This window comes from Esox lucius, chromosome 21, assembly GCF_011004845.1.
Source record: "Esox lucius isolate fEsoLuc1 chromosome 21, fEsoLuc1.pri, whole genome shotgun sequence".
NCBI classification, from domain to species: domain Eukaryota; kingdom Metazoa; phylum Chordata; class Actinopteri; order Esociformes; family Esocidae; genus Esox; species Esox lucius.
The window spans coordinates 21294865-21309958 of NC_047589.1; the positions used below are offsets into that span (position 1 = coordinate 21294865).

The window sequence follows — 15094 nt, forward strand, 5'->3', positions numbered from 1 at the left end:
AAGGCAGATTGAAGCGCAGATTGGTTGAGCTAAAAACTCGCACTTGCGTGCAACAATTAAAAACTCACGATGATTACGGAAGACGTGACGTGGAGTCAGAAGATGGAGCTGTAAATTATTTCTCCGAAAGTAACACCAGTGCTGCCACAAAAGTCAGGTTGAGACTGGCAGAAAATAACACAGTGAACTCAAGTGATGTGGCATGATTAAATTATCACATAGACCTATACACCCATGGGTGATTAATAATGTTTTTATTTATGGAGCATTTTTTATTACAACGCTAATAACATTTTAAAGCGGATAAACTAAATTGCAAGATATGTCACAGTATCACACTTGCAATCGTAGGCCCTTTCCATAGCCAACGGTGTTTTATACTATTCAATGTCAAAGTGCTTTTCATCACTACACATAGTATTTGTAGTTGTAACCCCATGGGAGCAGAAAGATCCTTGCAGCTGATAAAAACGCAAAATTACAAAATTGTATTGTGTAGTTTGGTTCAGAGGATTTCTAGTAATGGTTTCTGGTTTGGCTATATTTCAAGCTGGCTTACTGGAGCCAAAAGTTAGCCTACTAAATTACTAATCTAGCTTTCTGGACAACCCTGGAGCTCATAATGTATACGCCAAACACGTAGAAATAAATGTTAGACCGCGTGCAATACAAACATTGAAATCATCTTATGCTTACTATGCACAACACTTCATGAAATTTGCGTTGGTGATGTTCACCAGATTATATATTATTTTTTGAAAAGTGGCGTATTGAAAAGTAGATTATTTAGAAAAAATTACTATAGCTACAGTAGACCTTAAGCACTCAAGCTAGCTACCACAGTTTATATTTTGTAACTGAGTTGGAAGGATCGTACAGCGAGTGTCTAAAACGAGTATAAGGAGATTACAAGTCATTGTACGTATAAATGGGGAATATGTTGAGTCACTCGGAATCATTTTGTAGACAAATATTATTTTCAACATTAACTAACAACATGCAGAACTGCAGATGTCTACTGGGCGTTTTTTGCTTTTTTAATGCTAGTAATACAGTAAAAATCTTACATATTGCCATATATTTCCAACGTAATACTGGGCCAGCAATTAAGAAGGCACATTTTATCATGGCACTTACAATTTTATCAACCTTTCAAGTGATGTAATGCAAATTGCTGTTTGTATTGAGAAAAAAAAGGTCTCTACTACAGGCATGGACAACCTTTGACACATAAGTAAAATGCTAGAAAGAATACTCAGAGGGTGTATGTAAATTGCCTTTAGTCTTTATTCTTTTCATGTTTCATGGAGAATAGAGAAACAGCTGAATCGTAGAGATTTTCAGAAAGGTTCATCTGGTAGCTTCACTCATCATGTCCTTTCTGTGAGAAAAGATCGATAAAGGTTGAGGTTCCAGTATATCATTTGCAAGAACAACACCTCTATTTCACAGAAAGTGGACACTGAAAGGTATGCTTTTGAAATGTTTTTTAAACTAATATTTCTGTGATTATATTAAATTCTGTTCTATAGCATTTTCTTTGAGAAGTGTTCCAGTAGCTTTTTTAAATGAAATAGGCTATGTATTTTACTCTATATAATGTATGTGACTAATATAATTATTGTCATTACATAGAACCAACCTGGGACCTGGCTTAACAGCTCTTGGCCTCACTCCTCATCTTTTCCTTTCTGTGACATACAAGATGGATTGATTATTAGAAAACTGACATTTTACTGTGTAATGGAATACACTTTATGTCCTGGGTCCTTAAAATGATATCAAGGGAAAATGTTGGTATATATGCGCATATTATGGTATGGAATTCAATATGAACATCATGCAGTCCCATACAGATTCTAAGCATGTATCTGCAAAACATTTGTTTTAGCAATTATGAATGATTCGTTGAACAACAAATAATTATTGCTCTTCAACTGTACTATGAATAGCTTAGAGTTATTTACAACTGCTAATTGGCACAAAGGGGATGGGAGGGTAAGCCATAGTAAAATCAACATTGATTCAAAAAACAAATTATACAGAAAATATAAACAACATTGTTCACAGTAATGCAGAAATCTGAATTTCCTGCCAAGCTAAAATGAAATCCATATTTTTTTTTGCTTTATTATTTAAGTACACTGCTTCTTATTGTATATTCACTTTGAAGAATTAATTGCTTTTCGTCTTTTGTCCAGTCAAAAGTCCACATTCTAAATAAGCATTTTATCAGTAGAGCACTCTGACTGAGACAACACTGTGATTGATTTATTTATTTTTTTCTTCTATGAAGATTTTTTTCAGTTAAGATATGAGTTTAAGTTGAAGAAAAACATTAGAAAATGTGTCTGGTTACACTATTTCAATGGAAAATTCAATGGAAAACATCTTTGCAATTACTGTACATGATGTTGTTATAAGGCAGTTTACTTGTGTGCCTCTAACCAAATGCAGTTGTTCTTCTGTTGTCATCAAATGAAAATGTCTGCATTTATTTTGTTTTGCCTCTAACCAAATGCAGTTGTTCTTCTGTTGTCATCAAATGAAAATGTCTGCATTTATATTGTTTAATGAAAAGCTATCGTTTCCTGACTCATCAGTCTGAACCAAAAAACGTCCCTGCCTTTCAGTTGAAAGCACAGTTGACATGGCATGAAACTCAATTTCATTTTCTCACTTTGCTCACCTTGGAGCTGATATCACGACTCTTGGCTCTCATCTTGTTGACCTGAGACTCAGCAATATCAGCCCTCTCCTCTGCCTCATCCAGTTCATGCTGAATCTTGCGGAACTTGGACAAATTGGAATTGGCTTGTTCCTCCTGCAAAAATGTTTACATATGGTTTCTAGCATACAACTTTTGCGAATGACAGATGCATCAGTTAGATGATGGTAGATTACTTACAGCCTCCTCTGCAGTTTTTTTGTAGGACTTAACCTTCAGTTGCAGTTTGTCCACCAGGTCCTGAAGGCGGCTCAAATTCTTCCGGTCCTCTTCTGTCTGCAAGAAAACATAGCGGGAAAAATGAACCAGGGAGGCACACTGTATAACTTAGTTAGCATTACTTTACTCTGTACACATTTGTCCTGTTATATAGGTATTGTAAGCTATTAGTTGGATTCATTGCTTTGCCAATCAGTTGGGATATGTCTGCAAGCTGAACAGATAAACCTTGGACTTTCAAATTAAAGTATATGATGTACCTGGTAGGTGAGCTCCTTGACACGTCTCTCATATTTACGGACTCCTTTCACAGAATCACTGCTCTTCCTTTGTTCCATTTCCACCTCACCCTCTAGCTCCCTCACCTAAAAATAAGGATCAGTGTTAAACCCTATTTTCATTGCCAAATTTTGCTGTTCCTCCTTTCAATATTGATGTCAGACCCCATGACAAAAAATGTATTAATGTTAACACTTTTTCCAATTATTTAGTTATTTACCCCTACTAATAGTTTGTATGTATATATATATGACTTGAAATACACGTACAGTATGAGCAGTTATTATGGGTATGACACTTACTCTGGACTCCAGCTTCTGGATCTGCTTCTTGCCACCTTTCATGGCGATTTGTTCAGCTTCATCCAGACGGTGCTGCAGGTCCTTAATAGTCTGCTCCATGTTCTTCTTCATGCGCTCCAGGTGAGCATTGGTGTCCTGTTCTTTCTTCAGCTCTTCTGCCATCATGGCAGCATCAGTTATGGCCTTCTTGGCCTTTTCCTCAGCATTTCTGCACTCCTGCACAGCCTCTTCCACTTCATTCTGAAGCTGGGATGTGTCGCCCTCTAACTTCTTCTTCTGGTTCAGTAGGCTGGTATTCTACACATACCGTGAATGTATATATTTGTATAATATATGTACATACTTTAAGAAGAAATGATTTACAACTAATATTATTTGTTATTTCCATCTTACCTGTGAGTGGAGCAACTGAACTCTCTCACTAACATCCAGAAGTTCCTGCTCAGCCAGTTTGCGGCCTCTCTCAGTCTGCTCCACCAGGGACCTCAGCTCATCCAGTTCAGCCTGCATCAGGTTGTTGCGTCTCTCCATTATGGCAATGTTCTCTTTCAGTTCATCACTGCCACGAAGAGCATCATCCAGCTGCAGTTGAGAATCCTGTAAAAAGAATTAAAGATGCCACTACATTTCTTTCATTTTGTTTTACATACTGATTTAGCTTTGTGTGAAGTAGCAAGCAGTTTTTAGTTCAATGATGTGTAAGTTTAACCTTTAGATGGGCATGAAGACCCTTAAGTTGCTTCTGGGCTTCTGATGCCTGCCTGTTGGCCTGACTGAGCTGAATCTCCATCTCATTGAGATCTCCCTCCATCTTCTTCTTCAGCCTGAGAGCTTCGTTCCTGCTACGAGTCTCAGAGTCCAGGGAGCTTTGCAGGCAATCCACCACTCTCTGTTGGTTCCTCTTATTCGTCTCCATCTCTTCATCCTTTTCAACCAGCTTCCGCTCAATTTCAGCTTTGACCTGGTGGAACTCCAGTTGAGCTCTCAGGATTTTCCCTTCTTCATGCTCTAATGAGCCCTATAAACAAATGAATAATATATATATATATATATTTTGTTTGTACGGCATTCTTATCTAAATTATTTTACTTAAATTGAAGAGATATTTAAATAGGGGGAGTTCAAAAGGTATATATGCTACAATCATCAGGAGCTTCAAACACTGGACCAAAGAAACTACATATCTAATCTTACTTCATTAGTGAATAGTATCTGTCTCTACCAGTACATCTTTTTCAGTATCACCTCAGCTTCTTCTAGAGCAGTCTGTATCTCAGCCTTTTCTTGCTCCAGTTGTTTACGGACTTTCTCCAGCTCATGGATACTTTTTCCGCCCTCACCAAGCTGCTCAGTCAAATCAGAAATTTCCTCTGTAGAAAAAGATTTTTGTGTCTCAGAATATATTTAGCAAGAATTGGTTTTATAACTTGTCAATGTTCAATATGAAATGCAAAGCTGGCAAATTGGCAGAAAATGCTTATGCTCTTACCTTGGAGGTTCTTGTTTTCCCTCTTCATGGTCTCCAAATGATCCAGAGATTCCTCATAAGAGTTCTTCAGTTTGAAGAGCTCCGTGCTTAGAGATCTGGCCTCTTTCTGAGAGCTCTCCAACTCAGCTTGAGACTCCTCAAACTTCTGCTTCCATTCAGCCAGGACCTAGAAATTACATGGTTTTAAGCTAGTTGTTTATAGTCTAATATGGAAATGTACATAGAGAGAATGTGAAATGTCTTGATCCGAAAGCCCAACTTCCTGAGGCACGGGGATTAGAAGCTTTTGATGGGCTGCTGTGCCTTTTATGTATTCTAGTTTTTTTTTACCTTGTCAAAGTTTCTTTGCTTCTTGTCCAGAGCAGCTGCAGCAGCGTTGGATCTCTCTACGTCCACCATGAGATCTTCTATCTCATTTTGAAGTCTGTGTTTAGTCTTCTCCAGGGATGAGCATTTAGCATTAACAGCTTCAACAGCTTCTTCTGCATCCTGCAGACGCTGAGCCAGCTTCTTCCTAGATTGACATTTCAGAACAGCTGCCTGTTTTCTAACTGATGTAGGCCCACATGTAATGGTTGAACATGAGGTAAAATATCTGTCCGTCTTAATGCACATTTGGATATTTGTAATTCACCAAAGCTAGAATACATGAACATTTTGAAAACCTCTTACTTTGCCTCCTCCAGCTCTTCGGTCTTCTGGATGGCATCAGTTTCATACTTGGTTCTCCACTGAGCAACCTCAGCATTGGCCTTAGACATGCTGCGCTGAAGCTCAGCCTTGGCCTCCTGCTCCTCCTCATACTGCTCCCTCAGCAGATCTGAGTCATGACGAGCAGACTGTACTGCATGGGCAAGTGCATTCTTTGCCTACAAATTGTAAAAAGAAAATATTTGTAATTATAAGTGTAGTTGGACATGGGACAGTAACTCTATATATTTATGGATTTACCTTGATTTCCTCCTCCAGTTGTCTCTTAAGGTCTTCAATCTGCTGAATGTTGGACTGCTTACATCTGGTCAGTTGGGAGACCAGAGAGTCTTTCTCCTCCAGCTGTCTGGACAGTTCACCTGTTTTCAAACAATTTATGCTATTAACAATAATGTTTCTTAACAAAGTGATTTATTGTGGCTGTTCATTTAAATGTCCAGTTTATATATTAATATACCATTTTCAGTTTGAAATTTTGCTTTCTGCATGCTGAAATCATTTATGGATCGCTGTCCTTCCTCAGCTTTAGTCCTGTATTCACTCATCAGATCCTCTGAAGTGCGGCACATTTTCTCTAAGTTTGTCTAAAAAAATACATGTTTTTTTTAGATAACACAGTACACCCTAAAACTAAGAGCATGTTTGATATCAGTATGATCTCAGAAAATGCTTGTATATAGTTTTTATGATGAGTCCACTGACCTTAGCCTTGACAATCTGCTCCATGTTGGAGACCACATCATCCAACTCAAGCCTGAGCTCACTCTTCTCCTTCTCCAGCTTCTGCTTCACTCTTTGAAGGTTGTCAATTTGTTCTCCCAGGTCAGCAACACTGTCAGCATTTTTCTTCCTCAGAGTGGCAGTTGTAGCCTCATGCTGCAGAGTTGCCTCTTCAAGGTCTCTACGCATCTTCTGGAACTCAGCCTCCCTCTTCTTGTTCATCTCAATCTGGGCAGAAGTGGCTCCACCAGCTTCTTCCAGCCTCTCACTGATCTCTTCCAGTTCTCTGGCCAAATCTGCCCTCTGTTTCTCCACCTTGGCACGGGCAGCTCTCTCAGCCTCTAGCTCTTCCTCCAGCTCCTCAATGCGAGCCTGAAATGAAAAATGTTCTAGTTAGATCTGCAGATAAAGTAGGGATTCCCTTTTGAACAATACCATTTAAATACCTGAATCTCCTTCAGTTTCTTCTGAAGCTGGACATTCATTGCCTGCTCATCCTCAATCTTGCTGTTGAGGTGGCTCATTTCAAAGTCCTTCCTGATAAGTAAAGCAGGTAATTGAGGCATTTCTCTGGGGAAATTATTCATGACATTTTGTGGGTTGTGATCTTACTTCTTCATTCTCTCCTCCAGCTGCTGCTTGTCATTCTCCAGGTCCATTAGGCTCTCCTGGGTCAACTTCAAGTCTCCCTCCAGCTTTCGCTTGGCTCTCTCAAGGTCCATCCTCACCTTTTTTTCTTGCTCCAGAGATCCTTCAAGCTGATACAAATATGTATTTATCATCCGCAGTTCACAATTGACCATCATTTTTATTTCAAATTATGGTGTGTTTTTTTTAATTCCTGTTTTAATACTAACATCATCAACTTGCTGTTCCAGTTTGGCTTTGGCCTTGGTCAGTGTGTTGACCTTGTCTTCCTCACTTTGTAGGTCATCCAGTGTTTGCTGATGTGCCTCCTGCAGAGCTTTCTTCTCTTTGGTCAGCTTAGCAATGATTTCATCCAGGCCTGACATCTCCTCAGTCAGGTTTTTAACCTAAGAGAACAGAAGAGTGGAATTACACTTTTATTCAAGCCAAATCATTTAAATTGTAACATCACAAAATGAGTAATTGTTTTACCTTGTTTTCTGTGGCATGCTTTTCCTTCTCCACTTTAGCCAGGGTGAGCTCCAGATCATCAATGTCTTTCTTCAGTTCAGAGCACTCATCCTCCAGCTTTCTCTTCTTAGCAGTCAGCTCTGCATTCATCTCCTCCTCATCCTCCAGTCTCTCAGTCAGCTCTTTGGCTTTGGCCTCAAGCTGGATCTTGCTTTTGATCAGACCCTCACATCTCTCCTCAGCATCGCAAATAGTATCTTCTGACTGTCAATTGATATGTAAATATAATTTAAGCACATCAATTTATCCAATGCTCAGTAGTCTGTTTTTGACAAAGTATTTCAACTTTACAGATGACTGACAAATGCAGATCATATTAGCAGATCATGTGTCTGTTTTTCTATTTCACTAGTTAGCTAATAGCTACTGTATCAAGAAAGACCATTTTGACCAAGAAACGGGCTGCAACAAAGTAAGTGTCAGTCATAGTTACTCACAGTTTGGACAGCAAGTTGTAGGTCATTCTTCTCTTGGATAAGGGAGACCATCTTCTCTTCCAGCTCTTTTTTACGTGCTTCAGATTTAGCAAAAGCCTCTTTAAGCTTCAGGAATTCTTCCTTCATGTTGGCCATTTCCTTTTCAGTCTCTGCTGACTTCAGCAGAGGTTTAATCTTGAAGTACATCTTCATCCAGGGCCAGTTCTTGACACCCATGAATGCACGGATGTTCCATTGGATCACAAGCAAGGCATCCCTGTGAAATAAATAAAATGAGCTCATACAATTATTTCCACCTAAAACATTGTATGCAGTTTTTCTTCATAATTTCTTCAATTCTTTTCATCTTTTTTTGTTTCCGACCTGCGTTCAACAATTTTCTGGAACTCAATTCTGGCAAGTAAACCACGAGATCGAGCCTGAAGTCCAGTGATGATAAGAGCCAGGCGATCATCTCTCATCTCCTCCAGGGTACCAAGAAGACCAGCTTTGAAGAACACCTAAAGATGCAGCATAATGTGTTGCCTTTTATTTATTTTGTATTTGGCAAGATCTTTAAAAATACAGTCCATCTCAAACAGTGTGCATTAATTTCTAATGCAAAGCTACCTGATTTTCTTACATTTTTTATAAGACGCACAAACACAAAACCAAGACACTAACGTTACATACATACAAAATTTAAATTGTAATAATATACATTTCTTTAAGAAAATGAAAATTATTTACAGCACAAGATCAGGAGGGAGCCTCTGCAACGTATGAAAATATATCTTTTTACTATTTTACGTACTGTTAGTGTACATAATATACTACAATCTTAAGTAAATGTACCAGTGCTTATTTCATGTTGAAAACCTGATATTAAACACAAATGTTTTTGTGAAAAAGCTAGAGTTTAAATATGGAGCCAAAATTAAGTGAAGCAGTAAAATGTGGTATCAACATGACCACATAAGCCAGCATGCCAATTAGAAGTTAAACACAAATGTTTTTTTGTGTTAACGTTGATGGTTCATGTTTTGCTGATTATTGTTATCTGATTGGTCAAGACCATTGACATGAGATAAGCATTATCAGTTGAATATCAGTTATATCACAAGATAATGCTCAGTTGTTGTGATGTTTGTGTATTGGTAATGTTCTAGAATTTATAGAGTTCGAAGAATTTACCTTAGTGTGTCCTAATCTGTACTGGGCATGGTCAATGTCCAGAGAGCCCAGGAGTTTTTCTGCTGCCTTCATGTTGTCCATGAACTGACCCTCAGGGATTGCATTTGGATTGAGGATGCGGTATCTGAGTTTAATAGAATAAATAATCATATTGAAATAGGAAAGACCTGAAAAGGTAGAATATTTCATAGATTTTTTAAGTTAATAAATAATAATGTCTACCTTTGTTTGAAGTCAGCATACAGGATCCTGTTTGGGAAGCCCTTTCTGCAGATCCTGATACCTTCCAGCACACCGTTACAGCGCAGCTGATGCATGACCAGAGGATTCTCCATGGCCCCAGGAGTCTTGGTCTCGTTGGGGATGATGCAGCGCACAAAGTGGGGGTGAGTTGACCTCAAGTTGGTCATGAGTTTACCCAAGTTCTCCTGTGATTTATAAATAAAGTTGAATTTTCCATCAATGAATGAGTGTCCAAGAATTTAACAAGTCAAAACAACATTTAATTCTGCAATGCCAAATACTGTATAGTAGCATCGTAAATAGGATTTAAGTTGGGTTTTACCCTGTGCAAGGCAGACACGGTCTGGAAGGAAGAGCCTTTCTTCTTTTTTCCTCCAGAGGCCTTTTCTTCAGGAGCTGTGATACATTTTAACAATTCAGATATACTATTTCCACTACTATGTTGATTGTTACTTATTTAAGAAGTTTATAGTCTTTCCAGATAGAAACACACAGTACCTCCTTCTGTACCAGCATAACCCACAAAGAGGTTAGCCAGGAATTTCAGACTTGACTTTTGGAACAGTCCGACCACAGTCTCATTCAGTGGGTCCTTGTTCTTGACTAGCCAGTTACCAATGTTGTAGTCAACAATTCCAGCATAGTGAACCAGGGAGAAATGAGCCTCTGGTCTACCCTTAATCATCCTGGGTTTCTGAAAGCATGCATTTTTGCCCAAGTGGTTGTCATACAGCTTAGCTTTGAATGTGGCATCACTGGCCTTGGGGAACATGCACTCCTCTTCAAGGATGGACATGATACCCATGGGCTAGGGGAAGGAATGAATGAAAACAGCTTAATACCAATGGATACGTTCAATGAATAAATATAATAATATTGCACACTTTTGAAATACTTTGTTAAATGCTTGAAATGTCAAAGATCAGTCATTAGACATCTTATGAACTTCTACTAAAGTGAAGATACCAACCTTCTCAATGAGCTCGATACATGCTGCCAAGTCCATGCCAAAGTCAATGAACTCCCAGACGATGCCCTCTTTCTTATACTCTTCCTGCTCCAGCACAAACATGTGGTGGTTGAAAAACTGTTGCAGCTTCTCATTAGTGAAGTTGATGCACAGCTGCTCAAAGGTGTTGAACTGGAAGGAAGTTTCTTAGTTATTGCATTGTGTCAGCTGCCATGTTGTTTTAGAAATGTATTTTCTGGTGCTTTTTAAAAATGTATTTTCAACACTTACATCAAAGATCTCAAATCCAGCGATGTCCAGCACACCAATGAAGTGCTGTCGAGCGTTCTTAGTGTCAAGAGAAAGGTTGATTCTTACCACCATCCAGAGGAACATCTTCTCATAAACTGATTTTGCCAGTGCACCAATCGCATAGTACACCTAAAAAATATAAATGTACCAAAATATACACTCAAGATAACATCTCACAGGGACAGTTTACCAGTCACATACTAGAACTAGTCTTGGACCAAAACGTACCCTCAGTGGCGAATTCCAGATATTAGCATCTTAGCAACTATTTCTAGACTTACCTGGTCAACACTCTGACCTTTAGTGACCCATTCATTTCCTACTTTGACCCTTGGGTGACACAGCCCCTTGACCAGGTCAGCAGAGTTCAGGGCCATCAGATATGCAGCTTTGTCAACATCTGGAAAGGCAACGTTTTATGATTTGTGATCTGATTACCGTATATTGAGTGAGAAGTTTTAAGTCCTTTGCACTTACTCTCAGTGCCATCTGCCTCTGCTTGCTCTTCCCTCTGCTTGTTCTTGAACCTCATGTTACCAAAGTGCATGATGGCTCCAGTCAGCTTGTAAATTCCATTTTTTTCCTCTTGTGAGAAGCCCAGGACATCAAAGGCTTCCTATGTCCAAATTAAGGGCAATTATTTAGTATTTGAGAAAAAGTTCGAACAATTTCAGTATTGTTTCTTAGATATTTTACCCACATCAGTTGCCATCAGCTCATCTGCATCATTAATGGAAGTGACAGCGATCTCTCCTTGGGAGATGAAGGCGTAGTCATAGGGATTGTTGGTGATGAGTAGCATCTCTGAACAGAATAAAACGACAATTTAATTTGTGTTCAAACTGTGGTAAAGGTCGTAATATAATAAAGCCTACCCAGTGCTAAGGTTGAGATCAATTAGAAAAGTGTCTGAAAACTGTAATATTATTCATAGACAAGTTGGTCAATTAGTCCTTATTAAGTTATAGAGAATCGCAGCTGGGAAGTTGTATACCTAAAATGTCAGTGTTGTGTGCTCAAATGTGATATAGGTAATTGGAACTTTTTCATTTGAGAAAGATACGTTTATTTTACAACTAAAATGATGCTACATTGTCTTGTGGGGCTTTACTGTTGGGATAGTAGGTAACACACTGTCTGGTTTGGCTTCCAGTTGAATTGGAATTAAAATAAATTCTTAGTTCAACCCAGAACTTGGCTGAATTTGATGATTTAATGCTCACCCAGCAGTTCCGGTTTCTTTTGAGACAGGATCTGGTAGAAGATGTGATAATCTCTCTCAGCCTTGAGCTGGAAAGTGACACGTGACTTCTCCAGCAGATCTGATGCAGTATAGAACAGTAATTTATGTATGTACATGATTACTGTGAAAGAGGTCTGTTTAGTTCTCAGCCAGTTTTATTGTTTTGTTACTCACAAGTCTCAATATCAGCAGACGAAAGCTTCCCACTGACTCCAAAATGAATTCGGATGAATTTACCCTGAGAGTAATTGTCAAAGCAGAAATGAATGACAGCCTTTTTTTAAAACCATCTGTGTGATAGTGTTTGCTTGTTGCAATGGAACTAATGGAATAATTTAAATATCATCTATATCTAGCCAAAGTCAATACAACACAGAAATATTAAAAATTAAACAAATACATTTTAAACTCTGGACATTTGCATATGGAGTCTTATAAGAAAAGATTAACTGATTGTCACAAGGAAATATACTGACAGTATATCAACTAATCAAATCCTAATCCAGACAATATACATGAATCAAATTCAGATCCTAATGTTGAATTATTACATTTTAAATATGAATGACTGCAAAGTAGGACAAACTTACAAATCGGGAGGAGTTGTCATTCCTGATGGTCTTGGCATTACCAAAAGCCTCCAGGGCAGGATTGGCCTGGATGATTTGATCCTCCAGGGTCCCCTAGAAGCCAACAGCCATGCATTGTTGAAATGCATGTGTAAAATTCAATGCTGTATAAACTAACAAGCGATTTTGTCAACATTTGCTCATCCAACTGTGTATATACCTATAATTAAGTATAGACAAGTTAATAAAAAAATATATTAGACCTTTTTTTCTTCTGCTGCACTTTTCTTTCCACTAACAGCTGCAATGCTGGCAAAGTACTGGATGACTCTCTTGGTGTTGACAGTCTTTCCAGCACCGGATTCTCCACTGGGATTGAGAATACAAATATTGATGTCTTAATTAAACATTTTTAAAGCTATGTACATTAGTTTTAAATCAATATATACAGTCCTGAAACTAAATCGTTTCCAGCTGAAAAGACTTAATTAAATAAATAATACAAATAATGCACTGTGTATTATATGTAGTTATGAAGTATATCATCATATACTAATACAATTGATCACAGAAATGTCGCAATACATACTGTGCTCTGGTTAGAGGTGCCAACATGTTCTCTTTTATTATATTTTTAATGAATATTTTTAAGGGATAGACTTTGGCCAATAAGGCCTTTTTCTGCTTCTCAGAGTCTGATATACTTGTGGCTATTATTTTATGTCTTGGGCCGTATAACAAGTGTTTCTCAACTATTAAGCATTTGCACAGTTTAGCATTATCAGAATGACTTGAGGTCTACAGGAAACGCTAGCATACTTCCACTCATTGCACAAAACAAAGTTTATTCTGGAGCCAAACCATACAAATGATTTTCTGGAGTTAATCTTATAGTGTGGGGATATAGATTAATTAAATAGTCTGGTTGATGTACTTACGTGATGAGAACAGACTGATTTTCCCTGTCTGTTGAAAGAAAAATCAGTAAAATGTAAATCTGTAATATTCCCATTGTAATTTTCCACATCAGTGTAGTTAAAGTTATATCCTACCTGACAACATGTACTGGTAGGCATTGTCAGAGATGGAGAAGATATGTGGAGGAGCTTCACTCCTCTTCTTCCCTCTGTATGCATTGACAACAGACTGGTCGTAGACTGGTAGCCACTTGTAGGGGTTGACAGTGACACAGAACAGCCCTGAGTAGGTCTGTGGATGACAAGAAGGATCAACATTTAGTTTAATTCATATCATGTTTTATTTGATGTAGATGTTGGCAGGCAGGTCACTTACGTAGATCATCCAGGCTGCGTAACGCTCTTTGAGGTTAAACAGCACAGCAGGCTCGTGCAGGAAGGTGAACATCGCCATGTCCTCAATTTTATCAAACTTTGGCGGGTTCTGTGGGTGGACGTCATCTTCCTTCACAGTTATAGTCTGAAAGACGAGCAAATTAAATAGTTTGTATCATATTCCAGGTGCTGAGGTATTCACATCCTAACTCATCATATGTTCTGTGTTGTATTTACCTTTCCAAACTCAGTATTAACAGTGACTTTGGCCCCGTCTCTGCTGGTGATGGTTGCCTTGACAAACTCAACCTCATGGTCAGGAACATAGCACTCTCTCTTTATGTCAAAGGGTCTGGTCTGGCATTCCATACGCTCCTTGTCTGACTTACGCAGAAAGGAAGCTGCAGCACCAAACTCTGCCATCAAACTGTCTCCCATTCTTAAATCTGTTGGCAGCAATAAAGAATCTAATACATACGAGTTTCATGTATTGATGTAAATGATTAGTAATACTGCACCTAATTTTAAGGAAATTAATACCAGATTTAGAGTCAAACCCTGATGTGATATCTGAACAATATCAATGAAACAACAACACCTTTGTAATAACCCAAAATGTGAGCATAGCCGCTGACCACATGTAACAAGAATTACTTTTACATACAATCTGTGGCTTGTCTGAGTTATGATTTAGAAGCATTTTTATTACTACACATGAATGACACATAACCTAAACCTAAAGTTGCCTAGATTGAAAACAGAAAATATAACATTTAGACAGTATCTATCCATCTATATGTATATGCATATAAATATATATTACATTTTAGGCAAGCCACTCAGAACTTTGGAAGCATGTTGGAGAATCTCCATTTCAGGTGATGATTCTTACCTTAGTTGGTCACCCTTCAAATTCCTTTAGTGGAAAGGCTCTCTACTGAAAGAGTGATTAAATACAAAGAACAACAACAATAAATATACCTGCTATGTGTGGCAATGACAATAATTGGATTAACCTCCTGAAACCCTATGTCTGCATATGAGGAAACTATGTTTTAGGCTTCCTGTAGCATGTACTTCATTCTGCTTAACTTAAACCTATTGTCCTTATTAGAGGACAGTTGTCTGCGCCATGCTTAGATATTATACTTATCAGGTCCTACTAATCCCAAAAAGCTAAGAGAAATAAAAAATGCATACATTATCAAAGCTCAGGTCTTAGGAGGTTAATTATAATCTCTTCCTTCTTCTGTGGACTGCCTACTACCTT

The 15094-nt window shown here is 38.2% G+C and overlaps 1 protein-coding gene across 2 annotated transcripts; it reads right to left on the minus strand.

Moving 5' to 3' along the window:
* Positions 1 to 1280: 1280 nt before the first annotated feature.
* Positions 1281 to 14796, minus strand: LOC105019489 (myosin-7). 2 transcript variants are annotated; one of them, XM_034289463.1, is made up of 37 exons: positions 14717 to 14796; positions 14062 to 14270; positions 13826 to 13969; positions 13585 to 13741; positions 13471 to 13498; positions 12796 to 12901; positions 12554 to 12646; positions 12138 to 12201; positions 11944 to 12042; positions 11421 to 11524; positions 11198 to 11336; positions 11002 to 11120; positions 10700 to 10849; positions 10430 to 10600; positions 9958 to 10267; positions 9782 to 9855; positions 9439 to 9644; positions 9217 to 9340; positions 8407 to 8543; positions 8044 to 8299; positions 7568 to 7810; positions 7306 to 7482; positions 7061 to 7206; positions 6895 to 6985; positions 6431 to 6820; positions 6186 to 6312; positions 5969 to 6087; positions 5690 to 5886; positions 5348 to 5531; positions 5018 to 5183; positions 4774 to 4898; positions 4238 to 4546; positions 3922 to 4125; positions 3529 to 3825; positions 3208 to 3312; positions 2909 to 3004; positions 2669 to 2824 (listed from the first exon to the last, which is right to left on the minus strand). In XM_034289463.1, exons 2-37 carry the CDS (start codon positions 14260 to 14262, stop codon positions 2669 to 2671), a joined length of 5814 nt encoding a protein of 1937 aa, XP_034145354.1. In that variant the 5' UTR covers positions 14263 to 14270; positions 14717 to 14796. The 2 variants fall into 2 exon arrangements, with proteins under 2 accessions (XP_034145353.1, XP_034145354.1); XM_034289462.1 differs by lacking the exons at positions 12554 to 12646; positions 12796 to 12901; positions 13471 to 13498; ... (2 more) ...; positions 14062 to 14270; positions 14717 to 14796 and adding exons at positions 1281 to 1381; positions 1643 to 1691 and having other exon boundaries at positions 2690 to 2824; positions 12138 to 12185.
* Between the last annotated feature and the right edge of the window lie 298 nt (positions 14797 to 15094).